Consider the following 20,928-nt stretch of genomic DNA (forward strand, 5'->3'; position numbering starts at 1 on the left):
AGCTCATGAGACATTAAGCTCGCGGGGGTCGGGGTGGGGAGGGGGCACCAGTTTAAAACAAAAGCGTCCCCGGCGACGTGCGGTAGGTACGGGCTTCCTCTGTCCGTATTTGTGGAAAAGTTTTTGATATACAGGTATGAAATGTTGGCCTGTGGTGCATTTTTTGTCTATTTTTTAGGTACGTACTAGAGGGGCACTCCCCTTATTTTAGGTGGTTAGGGTCTTTTCCCATTGACAATTTTGAAATACAAGTATGGAATGCTGCAATTTTATTGTAATTTTTGTTCAAAATTTCGGGGTATGGGAGGGGTTATCCCCGTCATTTTCGAGGGCTCAGGGTCTCTCCCCGGGAAAGTTTGAAAAACAGGTATAAAATGGTTGCCTCTGGTGCATTTTTTTTCTTAATTTTAAGGTACTGGATTTCTTTGTTTGGAGGTTTACATTTAAAGTCATAAGGTAACTATCAAGCTTCAATGGCGGAGAAAGATCCTATGTGGCTCTCTGTACATTCTTTCAGGTAAAGCGGGAATTTTGATATTATTTTACCTTTAGTCGGTGGTATATAACGGTGGGCAAATTTTTGCGACATTTAACGTTAAAGGTGCGACATTTAGCGGCAGACGATTTTGCGACATTTAGCGGTGGTTGCGACATTTAACGTCAGCCTTGCGACATTTAAAGGTGGTTGCGACATTTAGCGACGTTGCGACATTTAACGTTGCCACACACATCTATACCTATAGATATTATAATATAAATTCTAAACCCTGCGTAAAACTGAATATATTACAAATGACGTCACGCACCCGTTTAAAGATGATATTCTTTATTTTCTGTTAGCTAATTGACGTTGAAAATGTTTCTTTGTTATAAGTATAATAAATTCTGGAGGCTTATGTCTTTTTCCATTGAAGTTGATAAAATTTCTTCATTATAATGTTTCGTTAACATATATAGCTAATGGATAAGGTTCGAGTCTTGCATGAGGCAGGTCGTGTTACTAATGTGTTAGAGCTGCTGTAATGACATATAGATATAGTCGTCAGTAAAAGCTCATCAGAGCTTATGTTTATTTCGTGTAGTCTTCAAATTCAAATAAACCTTATCTTAGTCTTGCGCACGGTATTTTGACTAGGGAAGCTGTTTAAATTCGGATTTTTCTCATTTAAAAAAGAAACGCCACTTGTTTAACAAATCTTATTTTTAGCTCCTCTGATTTTGAAATAAAAATTCTACGAGGTATTCTCTTCACTTAATTGCGAAATGCTCTTCGTTTCTTTTTGCCTTAACATACGGAAAATGATTAGTTATTTACTTTGAAATAGAAACATCAGTTACATTAATAATCGTTACTCTGAAGCTATCATGAAAGGATATCGAATTTTCAATTTCAATTTCTTTCAAGAATCAACATTCGTGCGAAAATGTTTTGTGAAACAGGCCCAGGTCCTTTATGTGAACAACCGTGGTCAGTTGAGCAACCTTACCTTTGCAGCACTCCACTTTTGTTGAAATATTATTAAGACTATTAAAATACAATCGCTATCTATTTCAGACTAGTCTCAAACCTAGAAGATATAACCTTGGATCAAAGTAATTATACTGGCTCGCAAACATTCAGAGGATTTCCCAGCTGCACATTAAAATGACTAAAAGGTAAATCTCTGTCAAAGCAGGAAAGCTAACAAACGATTAAAAAAGCAGTCTGGCTATAGACCTGGCAAAACAAACAAACATACACTAAAAATATATGAACTGAGTCAGGTTTGAGTCACATTATCAACTGCACTTGTTGTAGCATGGGCTTCATATAAATCATTATTTCCCTTTATTTGCTGAACATTAATGATTCGTGTCTGTTTTGAACCAACAGTCTCATTGTGAACCATCTCATGTTCATTTTGGGTTTTCTTGTGTTCACGTCGCCTGTTTTCCTCTAGCATTGTAACTGTTACATCGCTGAAATAAAATTTTGTTTTAAGTGATAAATGCCTAGCACTATGCTACGTTTGTAATTGCTGAAGTCGACAAAATTTTGACTCATCTCGGCCACATTACTTAACATCCTATACTGAGCAACAGGGCCAATACAATCCCGTTCATTGTACAGAAAGGACAAGTATAATTTCAATAGTTAATTGATTCCAGTTATGTATGCATTCATGCATAAAAGTATATAATCGGATAACTTACTTACATTTGTCCTACATGACCTTGAGATAGTGCAGGAAATACCTTCCTTTTGCATGGACGAGCACGCTGCAATGCTTCCCTAAAACGATCACAGAATGCGCAATAAATTATAGGATTTGTTGCGCAACTGAGTTTTGCAAACATTGTCGGAAGGACCTGAGCACTAGACGGTACTGGCTCCGACACGAGATTCCAGAATGTAACTATTGTATATGGTGTCCAGATAACAACAAAGGAAGCCACCATTGCCAAGCAGATCTGAAAGATATGCGACAAATTTGCAACAATATCATATTTAACTGAATTCATTTTCCAATCTGGCATTTATCATGTTTATGTAGAAACAGAAAGCATTTAACTTAATAATAATCATAAAACCTTAGGTATGAAAGAGTATGCTGTAGATACCGAACATTTTTAACATATTTTTATGAAAATGAAATAATATAAGGACCACTTTATAGTGTATGTACAAGTTCAGTAGGTAACAGCGTTGGTCTACGGATCTCGGGGTCGCGAGTTCGATCCTCGGGCGGGGCGTATGTTCTCCGTGACTATTTGATAAACGACATTGTGTCTGAAATCATTAGTCCTCCACCTCTGATTCATGTGGGGAAGGTGGCAGTTACTTGCGGAGAACAGGTTTGTACTGGTACAGAATCCAGGAACACTTGTTAGGTTAACTGTCCGCCGTTACATGACTGAAATACTGTTGGAAAACGGCGTTAAACCCAAAACAAACAAACAAAAACAAGTATTGGTAACCAATCTATATATTTTGAGCAAAACGTGTTTAATTTCACGATTATTCAGGTTCATGGCTTGATACAAGCATGTCATAAGGATAACAACATAATTTTTATTATGAATTGAAGAAAAGTAAAACACATGCACGACAACAATAAAATCAAATATGGAACATCAAACATAATAAATGAATGTTCACAAGTAAATATTGAAGATGATTAACATTTTATGTATAGTACAATATGTCTAATTAAGATAAGACAAACTGTATAAACCGATACAAGATATTTTTTTTCTTTTGTCATTCATTATTTAACATTGGCTCTCTACTTCCTAGTCAGGTTAATATTTTCTTTTGAAGATTTTTTTAACAGAAAGTTAATCATCTTACCCACGTCATATGTCTTGAAGCTCTCAGTTTTGAGTTTCTCGACATTTTTTCTATGATAACTTCCATGTCAGTCCTCTCGGAATGCCACTGAATCGGTCTGGTTCTACAAATTAAAGTATAACTAGAAGTGTGTTAATCTAAAGAAGCAGTCTTTCCATTAATTATTTTTAAAGATGGGAATGGTGTCTCCGAACAGATCGAACGCGATCACATGTGAACGCGTTATCATTAACCCTTATCATGCTGGACACGACTGATTCTGCCTTTGCGACCAGTGTATATCATGATCAGCATGCAATTCAATGCAGTCTGATCATGATCTACACTATTCGCCATTTATTCAGTATCCTTTTGATAAGCACACCATTTTAATAGTCAGTTTTACTGTCCAAACTGAAAGATGAACATTCAAGTTTATTATAGAAATTTAGCTGGGTTAAGAGACGGACATTTGTGAGGTCAAGTGGAGGACAAACGACTATCAGTTCCTATCTTTTACAAAACTGAATAATTTATAATTGTAGTTTGAAAACGGCATTTTATCAGGTAATATATAATTCTGCCAAAAACATACAGCACGCATAATCTCATTTTACAGACTTTTGAAATTAGATCCGTAGCTTTGTTACAACACTAAGGAATACATTAGAATGCCTAGTGCAATACAGTGCATGCTTGAATAAAGAATAATCCTTAATAAATCTATAAAAGACATTATCAAAAAGATCAATCAATGCCTTATATAACAAATTAATCAATAAAATCCGGCAGTAATAATATTTAATTATCTTCGGCATGATAAAAGTATACTGTAATCGGATAATTAATTGAGAAGTTCTATTTATAAAATCGCATTTATTTAGACATAATAACATTAATAGAACCATGTTATTGTGCTTTTTTACATTTTATTGTCAGACTCATATGGAAAAAAAGAGAAACTGAAACCTTTTTGTTAACCTTTAGCCTGCTAAATATCTAAAATGGACTGGTCTCATTCAATCTGGGCAGTACCACTTATTATTCAAATGGGTGTTCACTGAAAATTTACCGACTGAATAGTGAACAGCGCAGACCATGACAGATCTTGGTCTGCACTGATCGCAAAGGCAAAATCACTGGCCGCCAGCAGGCTAAGGGTTAATGTTCTATTTTGTGTATCAGAAGCTCTGTAATTGTTTGTGAAGAGACAATAATGAAAAATGAAAGTCTGTGTTGGAACATGGATGGTCTAGTTTGTAACTTTCTTGCATACCAGACGGGGATTTCCGGTATTTTTACCGGTGCTGGAAAAATCCATCTTACACCCCGGGGTGTAAGATGACTCTCGTGCTTTAAATGACGTATTACGAACTACATATATGTAGAAGATTTATGTAGTTATTTATACTTTATTTCGAAAAACGGAATAAAAATCAAATACCTTGACAGTTCCTCTCTGTTCCTGATAGTATATTTCTCGATTAAAAACACGTTATTTTATCAAAAATTCACAACGTTACGCTGGAACTTATAAAACAAAACCGGAACTAAACATTGTTATTTGTCTTTGAAACGTCATGACGTCTTTCCTGTTTACAGACGTTGATTTCCCGCGCTTTGTTTAAATACGCTGCTATAAGAAAAAGTTCTAAAAAGAAAGCCGTTCGACTGATTTTATTTTTATTATTTTATCTTGATATCGGTATGCAAGAAAAAGATTCTGTCACTGGTTATAGGTGCAGATGGGAATATCCGGCTCTCGGGTAACTGTTTAGGCGGTAACTCGGTAGGAACCTCGTTACCGCCTAAACAGTTACCCTCGAGGCCGGAAATTCCCATCTGCACCTATAACCAGTGAAAGAATCTTATAATATCCTTTAGTATAGATTTTCTTATTTGAAGAAATGTTACTCTTAATTAAATTTCAAACACGTGCTTATGACAAAGTTTGAACTTAGGTGAAAATATGTAATGAAAGTTATATAGTAAAATGGTTTGGAAAGCTTAACCTAGGCCGCCGGGTCAGTTATGTTAATATTTAAAAAAATGGATTAGACCATGAAAAAAACAAAACACTTTTTGTACTAAAGTTGATCTTGAAGATGAAGTCAACTAACTAATACCGTAGTTGAAAGTTAATTGAAACTGGCGTACCTTAATTGAAATGACGAAAATACCGGTAAGTCAAGTAAGTAAGCCTTATAAGATATTGAGTTTTAAGAAATTTAATTGGTAAAATGACATTTATATTATAACAGTTGTTATGACAAATAAAGGGCTAGACTGAAACATAAAACTGTTATTTGGTTTGCTTCTCTCACAAACTATAGAAATACGGCAAATTGGCCAAGCGATGACTCTATACTTCTGATTTACACTACGAAATTGAGGAAAGCTGTGATCTAGCAGTTATTGTATCAGCACATCTAATCGGTGGTGAGTAGTTCGCTCCCCACAGGGATCACAATCACACTTTATTTGACATCAGTACTTGTTTGTTCAGATAGTTGACACAAATGAGACTCAGATAAAGTTTACTATCTAAATTTAATCGAGCTTAAATGATAAGTATAATTGCTAAAATAAATCCCAGCGGAAAAGAGAAATACGAACACTTGTCTCAGAACATCGTGAAAACTGAGTATGTTTATGACGGCTGGAACAAGCAAATTTCAAGTAGGCAAAGTTTACCTAAAAAGGCTTGTTTTCAAAACGTGGTAATAGCAGTAAATAAAGATGAAGACTGGCACACAGTAGCAGAAGACAATACACAGAGAATTGTATGTGACGTCAGAGGTAGTATCCCCGTACCAGTTCAGGGTACAAGACGTTTGGAATGGCTCATGCCCGTAGCTACTCCAGCCAAGCAGTGGAGCACCGGTCCATAACAATGCGTATGCAAAAATACATGACACCCACAAAACGATAAACTTTCCACGAATGTAACACTCTGCAAAGAGACAAATAATATCTTTCGATATAAGAATTAACACACGGAAAATATATAGGGGTTTTGTTGATTAGAAATGTTGCACAAGCGATTACTTTTTAAGAAGACTTCTTACAGTCCTTACAAGAGCTCATGTGACATACTTTTGGGGTAGATAGAAAAATGTCAAGCCTGATTTAAGAAGACTTATCAATGTCCAACTGATTCAGTCAAGTAACACTCAAACATTATTGGACAGACTGATACATGGAATTATATATGGGCTGTAATCAGGATGGCGTCTAAAATGGTGCCCGAAACAAAGAACTAAAGAACAATACTTTACACCTTAACATTCGTACATTCATGCACTCACTCAACATATGTACATGTATTACGCACTTAAGAGGTCGCTTACTCAACACTGTACATTCATGCATTCATTTGGTCACTTACTCAGCAGCCATACATTTATGTACTCACTTGACCAGTTATTCAACATTCATACATTCATGTACTCACTCAACATCATTACATTCACTATGTACTTATTTGGTCACTAACTCAACATCCGTACACTCGTGCACTCCCTTGGTCACTTCTAAACATCTATACATGCACGAAGCCGCTCGGTCAGTTATTCAGCATGTATTATGTACTCACTCAGTCAGTTGCACCACATTCATACATTTATGTACTCTCTTAACTTACTCATTTGATTTGCAACTCTCAGCTTCTAGCTAGTTTCACCTTGAACAGAGATTTTATTCATACTGGTTTTATAAAAGCACATTTGAATATGTATATTGTCTCCTGTAGTTCTAGTTAGAACGGTCATTTACAATACAATTGTTTTATGCTGTTTGTAAATGAATGAGACGTAAATAAACTATAAAACCTTAAATTAACGTAAAATACATTTTGTTGATGAAGCGTATATGTTCATCAATTCAAATGGTCCAATTTACTTGTGCTATCAATTTGTAAGTTTTATTGCCTAATGTATGATTGCTGTTTAACCGCATCGTAAGTTCATTTGACCGCCATCTTGACTACAGCCAATATACCATTTTCCTCAATAATGCCAGAGTTGCATTCAATAATTTTATAATTTTGAATTGTACATTGTCTTAGTTTCCAATATCAAACTTAACAATTGCTATCTACCCTCAAACAAGATTCATAGGAAATCCTGCATCTCTCTTGGGGACTACAGTGTAAGTAACATTCCTTTGTTGTGTAAGAACATCATGTGTTCAAGCTAGTAGAAATCTGCTCTTGTGACCATTTTATCAAATAAAATACTCTTTATATTGGTGTAGTTCAGCTTACGCATTTTATGAATCGACTGCGAGAGTTTAGGCTTAACAGTCAAACCCTGACCTCATTTCAAACTGGCCGTACTGAATGTACCTCCTAGCAGCCTATTGATAAAAACATAACGTGTCGTGCTCTTTATTTAAGGAATATGTCTAATTGTATAAAACAGCTCCAGTTAAAAAAAACAAAAAACAACAAAAAGAAAAACATTCGTTTTCGTTTTGTTTTACCTTTACAGAGTAACTTTCTTTAACTTTATTTCTCAAAATGAAACATCGACGATATCATAACTATACAAAACTTCTTAGTTACAAGTGTTGGTAAGAATGTATACACATAAAAGCATAGGATACTGTTTGGTGAAAAAAATAAATGAGGATTATTCATAGAGACATAAAACTTTGCACTTGCATATAAACCTGTGAGTGTTCTTACCATATTCCGGTCTACAGACTACAATATATCGTAAAATGGCAAGGGAACATAGTGAGTTAATGGTACACATCGTTGCAAAGTACACAAGAAATCCAGTTACTACGCACGTAATTTCATCAAAGTACCATCTGAAATAAAATGTTTAATGTTTGCCGAGGTAATCCTATACTGCATGTACATAATACATGGGTATGTTTTGCCTTATCGTGATAAATAAACACTAATATATATTATTACTATAATATTCAATTTTTATAAATCATATGTACTATTTATTGCTTAACTTACTAAAACTTGCTGCTGATCTTAAATTTCTGTTTATGTCATCATGTTTTTAAAATATATAATCACTCCCAAAAGTTGGAAAATGTGTGTGGAATTTCAACGCCATAGAAAAAAAAACTAATCAGACAAAGATGACTATCTTTTACATAAAACTGACAATTTCAATCAGATGAAAAAAATAATAACTAATTACATAAAATGATTACCTTTTACTGTAACCTGACACAGCCGTTAGAGGATAGGCTATAGATGCCACAACCAGGTCAGATATTGCTGTTATATACATCAAAATCGTGTGCATTCGAATAAAATTCGGACGTCCAAAAATTAAAACAAAAAGCACAAGAAGGTTTCCAAATCCTGCAACAATTCCTGCAAATATAAAACGTAATATGTGTGATATTTGGACTTTGACAGTGAAGAAGTGGGTGTCCAGAATGTTTAAATTTAATGTAGACCAGCACGTGCTAGACATAAGACATATGCTGCTTTGTTACGGAATCCTGTTTAGATTATTTTGCGTGACGTCCGTCATGTTTAGGTAGACGCACGACACAACTCACGACAATTAGATACGTTGCGCAACAATACAAAACGACGCACTACAAGAAGTGCGACAATGTGACATGACTCTCTTTACACGAAACGACGGGCGACAATAGAACGAGACAACCCAATATTAATTCCCTGCGTCGTGTCCCATTGTCGTGCGTAAAGTCGCATACCATGTCGTATTTTTGCGCGCCGTGTCGTGCGTCCTGTTGCGCGTGGACTTAAAATACAACGGACGACACAAGACATAAGCTACACAGGATTCCGTATTTAGTTGTTCTACCTAATTATCTTGTAACAATATCTTAAAGCAAACAATCGGAGAGCAAATTGTCGCAAAATACACGTTATTTCAGGTACAATTGTTGGAAAATTTCTTATAATTTTCAAAGAAAAGCCATTTTATACCTTTTTTTTCTATATGCAGACAGTCATTATTTTTAAAGGTTATGTGTGTGGCCAGCTTGGCGTTTTTCCTAAGAATTTGTCATGGGATTTGCTATAGAATGAAGTATACTACTAGTTTCTTTATTTTAATGTCATATATAACATAATGACGATGTGTTACGATTTAGAAAAGTGAAACTCTTTTAGGACTTGATAGATATCTAGACAAAGTATTCATATATTCGGATGGTTTCCCAAAATATAGGCTGTTTAAAGATCTGCAGGTTATCAATTAAAGAAATAAAGCAAAACATTATCTTTGATTTATAAAAATGTCATACAATGACAGAAATGGGATATATTCTTGCCAATAGTTTATAGTTATAGTATGATCATAGGAAAGAAACGTAATAATTGTACAACAAAGAATACCTCGGAATTTTGTAACATTTGTATCCAAAATTGAATGCTTACAATGTAAAATTATGTGGGAAGACAGACAGATATCAATGTATATTCTATCTGATGGTCGAACAAGTTTGGCCGAAAAGAAGTTATTACTCGTTTCATGGCATTGCACCTTTGATTCACAAGTGTGCCTAATTTACATACCGACCGAGACGTTTATATTGTGGAACTGCAGTTACAGAAACTTCGAAAGATATGACTACCACCTCTCTTCGCTTAATTCCCCCAGAGAACGAAGCCAGCAACGCGTTAAAATTTTCTTGCTATTGTGTGCTTCAGTGCTGTACTTTATCTAAAGCGTAGCCATAGGTAAAATTTCTACACCAAGGGATTTTTTTCTGTATGTTTGTGTGTATCTTTTTTATTTAACACAAGACTTTTCTATAGGTTATTTTTTTTTATCTATTTTGATGGAACTTTAAATGGATCGTGATTCTAACATGTCAATATAACCCTCTTATCCAATAAATCAGTTTTATTTAATTATCGGAGAATCAAAGCTTATTACCGGCATGATTACTTCTGTACTTTTATGGAACACTTTTGTACAGTAGCGAAATAAAATAGATATAAGCACATAAAATTTCACCTTCTGAACAGTTATATAAAGTTACTACTTAAGATGCTTGCTGCATTTAGATATGATTTGTTCACTGGGAACTAAACGTGGAATGAGTGACTTTTTTAAGGAAATATCTAGGTGCGTCTAACTGGCGCGCACAGTTTTTAAGTGATGCTTAAATGGTGCTGCATGTTACATCGCGCTGAAAATTTGGGTCAAATTGTGCGTTCCAGCTTCGATTGGTATAACGATAATATCCTTAATATCCAGACTTTGTCACGGGAAAGAAAGACCACTTGAATTGCTCAAAAGAACATTCACAATCATACCGGAGGATTTACTAAAGTATCGAAAATGACTGAGGCGATGGTGGAGTCATGTTTAAAAACTTTTAATAAAAATGCTAACCTAGATGAATGAAACAAAACAATTTTGATGATTATTGAAACAATTATTTGAAACAATGAATTGAAGGAAATGGTCGGTAAATACCTTTGCAATACTTGAAATGCCACCGTATGTTCAATAAAATATCATCAAAAGTAATATCCATGTTATTCAAAGTCCAAAACCATAACGCATACAAACGTGACTAATCGTTTACCAAATCTTACAAGTTATTTGGTAAAATTTGTTGGTACAAGAATACATAAAATGCAAACTGGATACGATTGACTGAAGTTTGGCGTCATAACTTCGACAGCGCTACTTGAATACTTTCCACCAATATAAGATTACGTGCAAGAACTTTATCACAATTTTCATAGTTCAAAAAGGAGCATAAGTTTGGCTAAAACGCAAGTCAGAGTTATCTCATGATGCAAAAGATGTGTGGAGAATCTGAACAAAATTGGTCAAGTAGCTACTAATGGGTACAATTACATACTTTTGACAAAATTGGCAATTGACAAAATTGGCAGTTTGACAATACTGGCAATTAACAAAATTGGCAGTTTGACACAACTGGAAATTCTGTTTCACACCTATTTTCGAGCAGAGAATTTTTCTGTCTGTGAGATTTAGTCGGTATATACTTTTGCAATATTTATATTGCCACCGTGTGTTCTATCAGATGTTAACATGTTATGTCCGAGTCATTCAAAAAGTGACATGCCGTCAGAAGTCCAAAATTATAATGCATATAAATTTAAATAGTCATTTACCAAACCTGACAAATATGGTTTTGATTACTTTACGATTAAATAAGCTGATACTTTCAAAGAAAACTGACTTAATTTTCACTCCACGTAAAATGCAAATTGATTATAGATGACAAAAATTCGAATTTATAATTTCGTCTTAACCATAGGGGCGACATGATGTTATTGTAAAGTGGTTTCTCAATGGCTTACAGAAATAGAGTCAGGCTGAAAAGTTAGCAGACTTTTGAAAACTTGTGAGCGAGTTTATATTTTGCTGTCTCGTGGAAGAAATATGCCACCATATATTTGAGCCAAAATGTCTCTGGATAAGATTTGACTGCCTGTATATGTACATGAAATGTGTAACATGTTTTAAGTAAAATTGTGCTGTACTTAGTCAGATTGAAGGTGAAATGTAATCAATGGACCTTAATATGATCTAAATTAAAATACATTTGTACTGGTATACACTGGAAGGAAATTATCTCTCTTTAACTATTTTTCTTTTGTTTCAATTTTAACTGCTAGAATGTTGCATTATTGGCGTTTAAAAGTAAAATGCTTCTCAAATTTTCAAATTTTTCATTTCAGCTGGAACTATGTCATATAACGATTTTCGTTGCGAAGTGATGAAACTCTAAATCGATATATATATTGTTTATTATAGTCTCATCCATTTACAAACATTAGTAAATACAAATATACAATAACATCTATATCTGCAAATGGTCATTCTATTACAGAATTATAAGAGACTTAAAATAAATTCATATTATTGACAGTACATGTTTCAGTTAAAACCCTATCTAAAATGGAAAGTTGATGTTTACTAATAAAATACATTAAAATTATCACTATCAAATATATGGTAGACTGATTACTGCACTCATATAGATTAGTGCTAGTTTTACGAAGATTAAAAGTCCATTTCACTAAAATTTCTTATTTATATACTTAAAAAAAGTATGTTGTTAAGATACGAATAAAACACTTTTCATCTAACACCAGTTATGGATTTCAATTATTAAAACCATCACTATTACACTACATTTGCATACTTTAACACAAAAACACCTAACCATTTTTGTACTTAATTCTACCATCATATTCTTTAAAATAAGCTTGAGTTACAATACCAATTTATGTATATTACTTGGTTAAAAATCCAAAGTAAAATGTGCTATATATACAGGAAATCAGTTCTTCTTTTTAAAATATCAAAGCAGGTTTTGGCAAACCACCGTACAATACTCTTATTTGTAAATATTTCTTTAAATTTTTCTTCGTCTGTTATGGTAGTGAAATTTTCAATATTATTTGAAGCATATGTAAATAGACTTTCACGCAGATCATCATATAAATGACCGTTCATCAAAACATGAAACTCATTTTCCACCTGATTAGTGCAAAAAGGGCAAACCCTTTGATCAACATTTAACCTTTCGTATCGTCCCGTTTCTATTCTAATTGGGGCAGTACCTATTCTAAAATTTGCAAATGCAGCTCTATGCGTGCGGTGGAGGATCATTTTACAATAATTCTCTACCAAATATTCCTCCTTAATTTTTTAATATGTACGCAATTTGTTCCCTCCTTCTACTGGGTCGGATTGGATTATTAACAATATTTTTCCAAGATGTAACATAACTTCTTATGCTAAGTTTTTCAATTTTATCAATAAACAAAGCCTTGGAAATATTAGTACTATTACCTATGTCAGCACATCCTAACTTATCAAATAACTGCAAAACTCTGTAATTCCAGTTTTTACATCTAGAACCGTTCTTAGTCATACAATACATAAAAATTCTATAATTGATTCTAGATGCAGGCATATAACAAATTCGAAACCAGTATGCAGAAACACAGGTTGTTTGTCTCACTGTTGTTGGTTTCCAAGCCATATCACCTGCTACCCCAGCCGCGGGGGCATGTTTACGTGTTCCCATGTAAAGACACATGGCCCTGTGAATAACAGATTCTATACAAGTAAAATTTTGCGTACCTCAAATGGCTACCCCATAAGAAATGACTGACCACACCATTGAGTCAAACAACCTAGTAAACACATTGTATGGCATTCCACCAGTACTTTGAAATTTTGCTGTTAACAGACCTAGAGCCCTGCTTGCAGACTTTGCAACAACAGTAGCGGTTACTTTATAATCAAGAAACTGGTCTAACATTAGACCTAAATAAACATAACTATCTACTATTTCTAAACTTGTTTCTACACATACAAACGAATACCGAGTACGACTAACACTTTTGGGTCGGAAATGCATTATATTACTTTTACTCGGATTGATATACAGTTTATTTATCTGGCACCACTGATGCAAAGTATGAAGCATAGACTGTAGATCAGTCTCATTTTCAGCTATAAGCACTATATCGTCTGCATAAAGCAGAATGCATACTTTTTCACCATTACCTATATCAATGCCAAGCCCTAGTGCTTGTAATTGCAAGGCTAGATCATTTACAAACAAATTGAACAGAATTGGTGAAAGGCCACATCCTTGTCGTAGGCCAGATTTTACCTCGAAAAATTCAGAAAAACTTGAGTTGACTTTAATGCAGGCTGATGTAAAATTATACAGAGACTTTACTGATTCATACATCTTGCCATCAACCCCCATATTACTAAGCTTCTGCCAGAGATGGTCCCTATCGACAGAGTCATAGCTTTTCTTAAAATCAACGAAAGCAGTGAATGTTGAGAGTTTCTGTTTCATTCTTGTCTCAATAAGATTTATCAAAGATGATAAATGATCTAATGTGCTTCTTTTTTTTTCGAAATCCGTTTTGTTCATCCACAAGTTTATCATAAGATTCTGCCCACACGGACAATATCTGGTTTAGAATAGAATTATAAAGCTTATACATTGTAGTAGACAGTGCAATTCCTCTGTACAACATAGGATCTCTAGGGTCTTTTGTACTACATTTTAGGATAGGATTAACAATATTTTTACCCCATTCTCGTGGAATTATTCCTTTACTAAAACATACATTAAAAAGAACGTGTAAATATGACACAGAAGTATCATTTTTAAAAACTTCATAAGGTAATCCATCAATTCCTTGCGACTTTCCATGTTTTGACATTTGAATAGCTTTTCTAACTTCTAATACAGTGATATTTCTATTCAATATACTATTTTGATTTACATTCTCTAATGTATTATTATTAGCAGATACATCAGAACTGAGTTCGTTTGTATTATTTGAACAATTTAAAAGATCAGAAAAACTATTTCTCTACTTGTCTAAGACTTCTTTTTCATCATTTACAATTGTACCATCTGGAGAAATAATTTCCATACACTCTACATTAACATGCGAGATACCAAATGAAACTTTACTTTCATGTAAAAAAAACGTGTTTTTTCCGGCACGTTGTCTAGGCTGAGCGTTTAGCTTCGGATTCCTTTTACATGTACTAACGCTTTTTTCCTGTATCAGCAAGCGTTTAGGCAACTTGCCAAACCACAACATTCAGTGTAATGACCGGTGGATTGCTTTTAAGCCATATAAAATATGAGGAATCCTTGCTTTGAATATTAACGCGTAGGATCGTTTAAGTCTACATATAACTGAGCCGCGCCATGAGAAAACCAACATAATGGGTGTTCGACCAGCATGGATCCAGACCAGCCTGCGCATCCGCGCAGTCTGGTCAGGCTCCATGCTGTTCGCTTTTATAATCTATTGGAATTGGAGAAACTGTTAGCGAACAGCATGGAGCCTGACCAGATGCGCAGGCTGGTCTGGATCCATGCTGGTCGCACACCCACTATGTTGGTTTTCTCATGGCGCGGCTCAACTGTTTGCACACAATTTACTGTATTTCAATAGTTATCACTTAATTTTGCGGGATGTGGCTACGGCACCTCTTTAGCAGTATTTGACCTAAAACGTATAAGGTGTCATTTGTGTTTAGCTTACTATTACATTTATATTTTATACTTTTAAAGGTGGTCAGTCACATTTAAGCATCATTTTATAACATTCTTCATTTTAGTATTTTCCGTTAGAGATGTATTTAATGAACAAAAAGGCCCATTACATAGAGTTACATTTCTTTTACAAATGAATATTTTTATCATTTTATGAACGTTTTAATTACTGTCCTTTAGTAAGAAAGTATTCAAAAGAAGACTATTTCTTTTGATTTCAATAAAATTTCTAGTTTACATTTGCATTTGAAAGGCATTTGGATATTTCAACAATCTGGACCAAAAGGCAATTTTCAAAAATATGTACGTAGCTGCCAAATTAATTTATTTCTAATATATCCTGGTTGCGCAATCAATATAGGCAAAGTGAGATAATACTGATTTTACAAACTTGCATTTCTAATGAATTTTGCCTAAATAAATATTTGTGAAGGTAAATCTTTGACAAATTAAAAAAAAAAATAGTCCTTATATTCATATAATTCCTTAGGCAAACTAAGTATGTTTATTGAATTTATACATAGTATGACAAAATAACCCTATCTTGGTTGGGCAACCAGGATAGGAAATCAAGTTTTTAGATTAAATCCAGTTTACATCATATATATGTATAAAGCACCCAGTAAACACAGATAATTGCAAATGAACATTAGTTAAACTTTCCAAAAAAGTCGATTACATGATCAAAATCTGATTTACCACTTGTAAAACCCAGTGCGTAGTGCTGTTATCACGCGTAGTTTTATTTAATTCCATATGTGTAGTCATTTTTCGTACTTTCAAATATTACATTTGGGTCCTATATATTTAATGTGTAATATGAATATAAAAAATACTTTATGTACCATCTGCTTACAATTACCTACCAAGTACAGTTAGATAAACTCCTGTACATATGTAAGCCTCATCCGAGAGTAGCTGCTCCATAGTCATAGCTTTTCAAATCCTAGGGATGATTTCTTTAAACATTGCAGTCTGAAAGAAAACATGTTTTGGCATTGTTGATTTTTTATTTAGAACAAGTTAAAGACACTGGCCTCTAGATATTGGCTAAAATATTCTTTCTTTGAAACTGAAGTTAAGTCATATTATGAAAATTAGAATATGAGTTTTTGTTTCTAATTTATCGTAAAAAATGCCATATCAAGAAAAAAGCCAGAGTCGGGAATCTAACCCGGGCCGTCACGGCAATTAAAACTTTCTTGCTGTCTTTATCAATAAACCCCGGAGGAATGTGGATTTACAGATATTACACTTACGGCAGTTTACCTCGAGTAAAGCGTTACAAACGCTTTTCAATTTCAATGCAAAAATTAGTAAAAACAATTAATTCGCATGCTTTTCCATAACTTATAGTATGTCAGTAATTAAGTTTCAAAGCTTTCTTATGGAACATAGCATTAATGTCCCGATCTCTCTCTTTCTCTCTCTCTCTCTCTCTCTTGTCGTGCGATATATGACCATTTTGTGTCGATTCGCCGTAAAACCCAACTCACTCACTATGTCGTGCGATCTGGAGGCTACTACTTTTAATATTGGTCGACGTTAAATATTGCACAGGATATGTGTAAACAATCGTCAGGATATGTAGAGAATATGAAAACATTTGTCAAAAAGTTCAAAAGAAGCATCTGTGCACACAAAACTTTCACAAAATATTTCTATAATTATAAAGGAACATTATTTTAACAAAAGTAATGTTGATTGCCTTGTGATGTCATCTAATGTTGCCGAAGACATTTTGAAAACTTGATAGCATTTGGCAACCTTTAAGGAATCTGCTTTGTAATACAGGCAAACCTTCAACCAAAAATTATGTTAGATGTGGGCAAAATGTGACAAAATAATAGCTAGAGTTGTGTAAATTGTCTTGTAAGGTCATTTTATCATGCCTAATGTATATCTGATGTTGGAAGGTATTTTGCTCGGTACTTTCGGAGAAACTTGCTGACATGAAAGAAAAAATGTGATGCTGACAAAGTCTCCGACGGAAAAGTGGTGACATTTTCAACCATTTGTGAAATTTCAAACATTCAAGCTATCATAGGACCCGTTGCGTGTTTTTTTCCTTATTCAAGCATCTGTTAGGGGCACTGACCTCTAGATTTTGGCTAAAGATGATTTTTCGTAAATTGAAGTTTCGTCATAATATGAACATTAGAACCTGATCTTTTGTTCCTTAACTACTTTAAAAATGTCAAATCGGCAATCGATCCCCAAGATAACAAGGATGAATATTCAACATGGGAAGCCACGTTCTAAAAACGCAGCCTACCTAAATGTTATCTAGTACGCGGACGCGCACACTCATATAAAGTAAACACACAAGGACAAAACGAACAAATAAAGGAACACAGTGGGGCACCGCCTTAGAACGGTCAGTGGCAAAACCACCACTGAGGAGCTTAAACCGGTTTATGGTTCACTTGACAGAAGTGTTTTTAAATTGTAGTTGTATTTTGATTAAGTTCATTGAAATCTTCAGCATGAATGCACGCTCTTGCAAACCGAATTATCTGAGAAATATATATACAATAAGATGTTGCCTGTGGTACATTCCCATCTAAATGAGGGAAATTTACAATATTAAAATTAAATCAACCCTCTTGTCATAAGCTTTAGTATGTATAAAATTGTCGTAAATAGACAGATGTAAATCTAGAAATGAAGCAGTAATATCAGAGTTGTTAGTTTTATTAAAGTTCAACCACCGTGGATAAATAGTATCAACCATTTGAGCAAAAAGAATAATAATCCATATTAAGTATATCATCTTGATAGCGTCATTATATTATTAAATGCAGTAATGCTCCGCAGTAGTAAGTAATTTCCTGCGTTCTTTACCAATACAATCCGGAGGAATACGTACTTGTCAAAGGTGATGATAATTATATAGCTTTATAATTAAGGAAGTTTACCCACAAATACCCCGTCACTAACACTTTTCATTCTTGAATAGAAAAAATTGTCAAAACAACTGTAATTCTTACGTGTTTCTTTCACATATAATCTGTCAGTAACATTTCAAACCCTTTTTAAGAAATATCACAATAACATTTTAATATCTAAAACATTTTTGTTGTAAGATCTGAAGGTCAGTACCTTTTAAAAAACAATAAAATCTTTGCTTTTGATGAAACGTTACTAATATGTACTTATTCAAAAAAAGTTTTGTCCATGAAACATGTCTATCTTTACATCATAACATATTCCTTCCGGAGTTCACTTACAAATTGTTTCTCTTACCTAGTCACCATTATATCACATATATAACACCTTAAGTTTATTAAACAGATGTTTTATTTAAATAATTTCTTAAACTCAAAAAGATTGTTTTGTCAATTCTGGTGAAGGTGCTCTTGAAAATATGATGTATAAAACTCAATATGTAATCTTCAATCAAATAATCTGGAAAGTAGATCCCTCGGAATCACCGAGAACAAATCAAAGTCAAAATTGCAAAACCCTACATGAACGTCAAATAAATTTCACACCAAAAGTGATATAAATACTTACCTAATACTGTTTTGTCTCTGTCAGAAATTTCCATACGTAACAGCGTCGTTCGCAGGATATATCAGATAATTTATACAATGCGAAACTTTATATCAATATCATTTTGTCCAAATTCAAACAACAGGTTGTAATAAGATTCCGTTAAAATATTTTTTTAAGTTTTATCAACTGTGAAATAAAAGAAATGTCATATCTTGCAATTATGATAAATATTATACAGACAAATGTCTAGTAAATGGTTTCCATTGGAAACAACAGTTAAAAATCGCGCTTAGTACAACAACAATGCACTAAAGTGAAGAAATTATCAGGAAATTAACATTGACGTCACCGGGCCACTGAGAGCAATCACCGGTGACTGCATGTGACAGTATGGTTATATAAACCATCTGATAAATATTCTTATCTCCCTTCTTTTTCTCCATAAAATACAGATTGCAGCTAATCTTCTTACAAGAGTATTATGATACGTCAATATCACGTTTATTAGAAATTAGGCGATGTTTTACAGTGAACGTAATTGTATTATAACACAGTTCGTTTGTACCAAAAGTTTCTGAAAGTGAAATAAAATCTAGAAATGTATGTTTAATATTATCTAATATGTTATCAAAAATAAAGTGAGGCGTTTGGTGTGTGAATTCTATGTTTTCACATTTATTGTGACTTTGTTGTATAAACGTTGTTTGTTACGTTGTACATGAGTTTCCAATAAATCTCAGACTAAATCATTTTTATTGACATCCGATTGCAATTAATTTATACGCATGTACAGTTTGTCAATTTCCAATAAACTATAAATGAAATAGGCGTTAAGTTGGTCTGCAGTTTGCAGTTCGCAATTCGAATTGCAAACCGCAAACTGTTTTGCATTTTGCAGTTCGAATTGCAAACTGCAAACTGTTTAGCAGATTGCGATTCGAATTGAAAACCACAAATTGTTTTGCAGTTTGCGATTCAAATTGCAAAATGCGTTTTTATTTTGCAATTCAAGATTTGTATGAATCGCGTTGCTTTCCGAGAAAACTGTTATTGTTTTGGGCTCTTTAGGATTGAAACTTTAACAATTCAATCTAATTTGTACATTGTAATATGAATTGCAAACTGCAAAACATTTTGCATTTTGCAGTTCGAATTGCAAAATGAATTTTGTATTTTGCGATTCACGATACATATGAAGCGCATTTTTTTAGGCTTTGAAATTTAACATTTCACTCTAATATGCACTTTGTAATTTAAATTGCAAACTGCAAAACATTTCGCATTTTACAGTTCGAATTGCAAAATGCATTTTTATTTTGTGGTTCAAGATATATAAGGACGACAATTCTCTTTCTAAGAAATAATCTATTATTTTTTGCCTTTCAGGCCTTATTATTGAAGATTTCAATCTAATTTGCACTTTGTAATTTGAATTGCAAACTGCAAAATATTTTGCATTTTGCACTTTGCAGTTTGAATTGCAAAATGAACTTTTATTTTGCAGTTCGAGAGATATATATAATCCGCAATTCGCTTTCCATGAAAAATGTTAATATTTTGAGCAACTCGGGCTATAACATTGAATATTTCAGTCACATCGTTTTTCTTTTCTTCGATTTGCGATTCGAATGGCAAAATGAAGTTTTACTTATTATTCATTATATATATATGAATTGTAATGTTTTGAGCTTTTCAGTATTTAAAAATGAATATATTTCAGACTTTAAAATCGAACTTTTCAGTCACTTTTGCGCTTTGTATTTTTAATTGCTAACAGCAAAATATTTTGCGCTTTGCTATTCAAATTGAAAAATGATCGCCGTTTAAGATATAAATTAATCGCGATTCGCTTTCCGAGAAAGATGTTAATGTTTTGGACTTTTCAGAATTTTTAATTCAACATTTCATTCTCATTTGCGCTTTGCATTATTAATTTTCAAAATGAACGCATAGATAACGCACGTTTTTTTTTCTTGTTATAACATCTGCAGAATCCCAAGGGATCGGTTGGTGCCCAAGCTCGGTAGACGAGGGCGAGAGTAGCAACGTATCCCGAGGGATATCTGATGATGTTA

At 33.7% G+C, this 20,928-nt stretch overlaps 1 protein-coding gene across 1 annotated transcript in view; it reads right to left on the minus strand.

The window, feature by feature from the left end:
* Positions 1-1,760: 1,760 nt before the first annotated feature.
* LOC128558854 (rhodopsin, G0-coupled-like) overlaps positions 1,761-20,928 on the minus strand; it is a 33,550-nt gene continuing 14,382 nt past the window's right edge. The window contains exons 2-7 of the mRNA XM_053549066.1: positions 8,489-8,654; positions 7,998-8,125; positions 6,005-6,263; positions 3,332-3,434; positions 2,198-2,451; positions 1,761-1,959 (exon numbers count right to left, since the gene is read on the minus strand). Of these exons, the coding sequence (XP_053405041.1) occupies positions 1,761-1,959; positions 2,198-2,451; positions 3,332-3,434; positions 6,005-6,263; positions 7,998-8,125; positions 8,489-8,654 (1,109 nt within the window). The remainder of the gene's footprint in view (positions 1,960-2,197; positions 2,452-3,331; positions 3,435-6,004; positions 6,264-7,997; positions 8,126-8,488; positions 8,655-20,928) is intronic.

Source organism: Mercenaria mercenaria, chromosome 8 (genome assembly GCF_021730395.1).
Source record: "Mercenaria mercenaria strain notata chromosome 8, MADL_Memer_1, whole genome shotgun sequence".
Taxonomy (NCBI): Eukaryota; Metazoa; Mollusca; class Bivalvia; order Venerida; family Veneridae; genus Mercenaria; species Mercenaria mercenaria.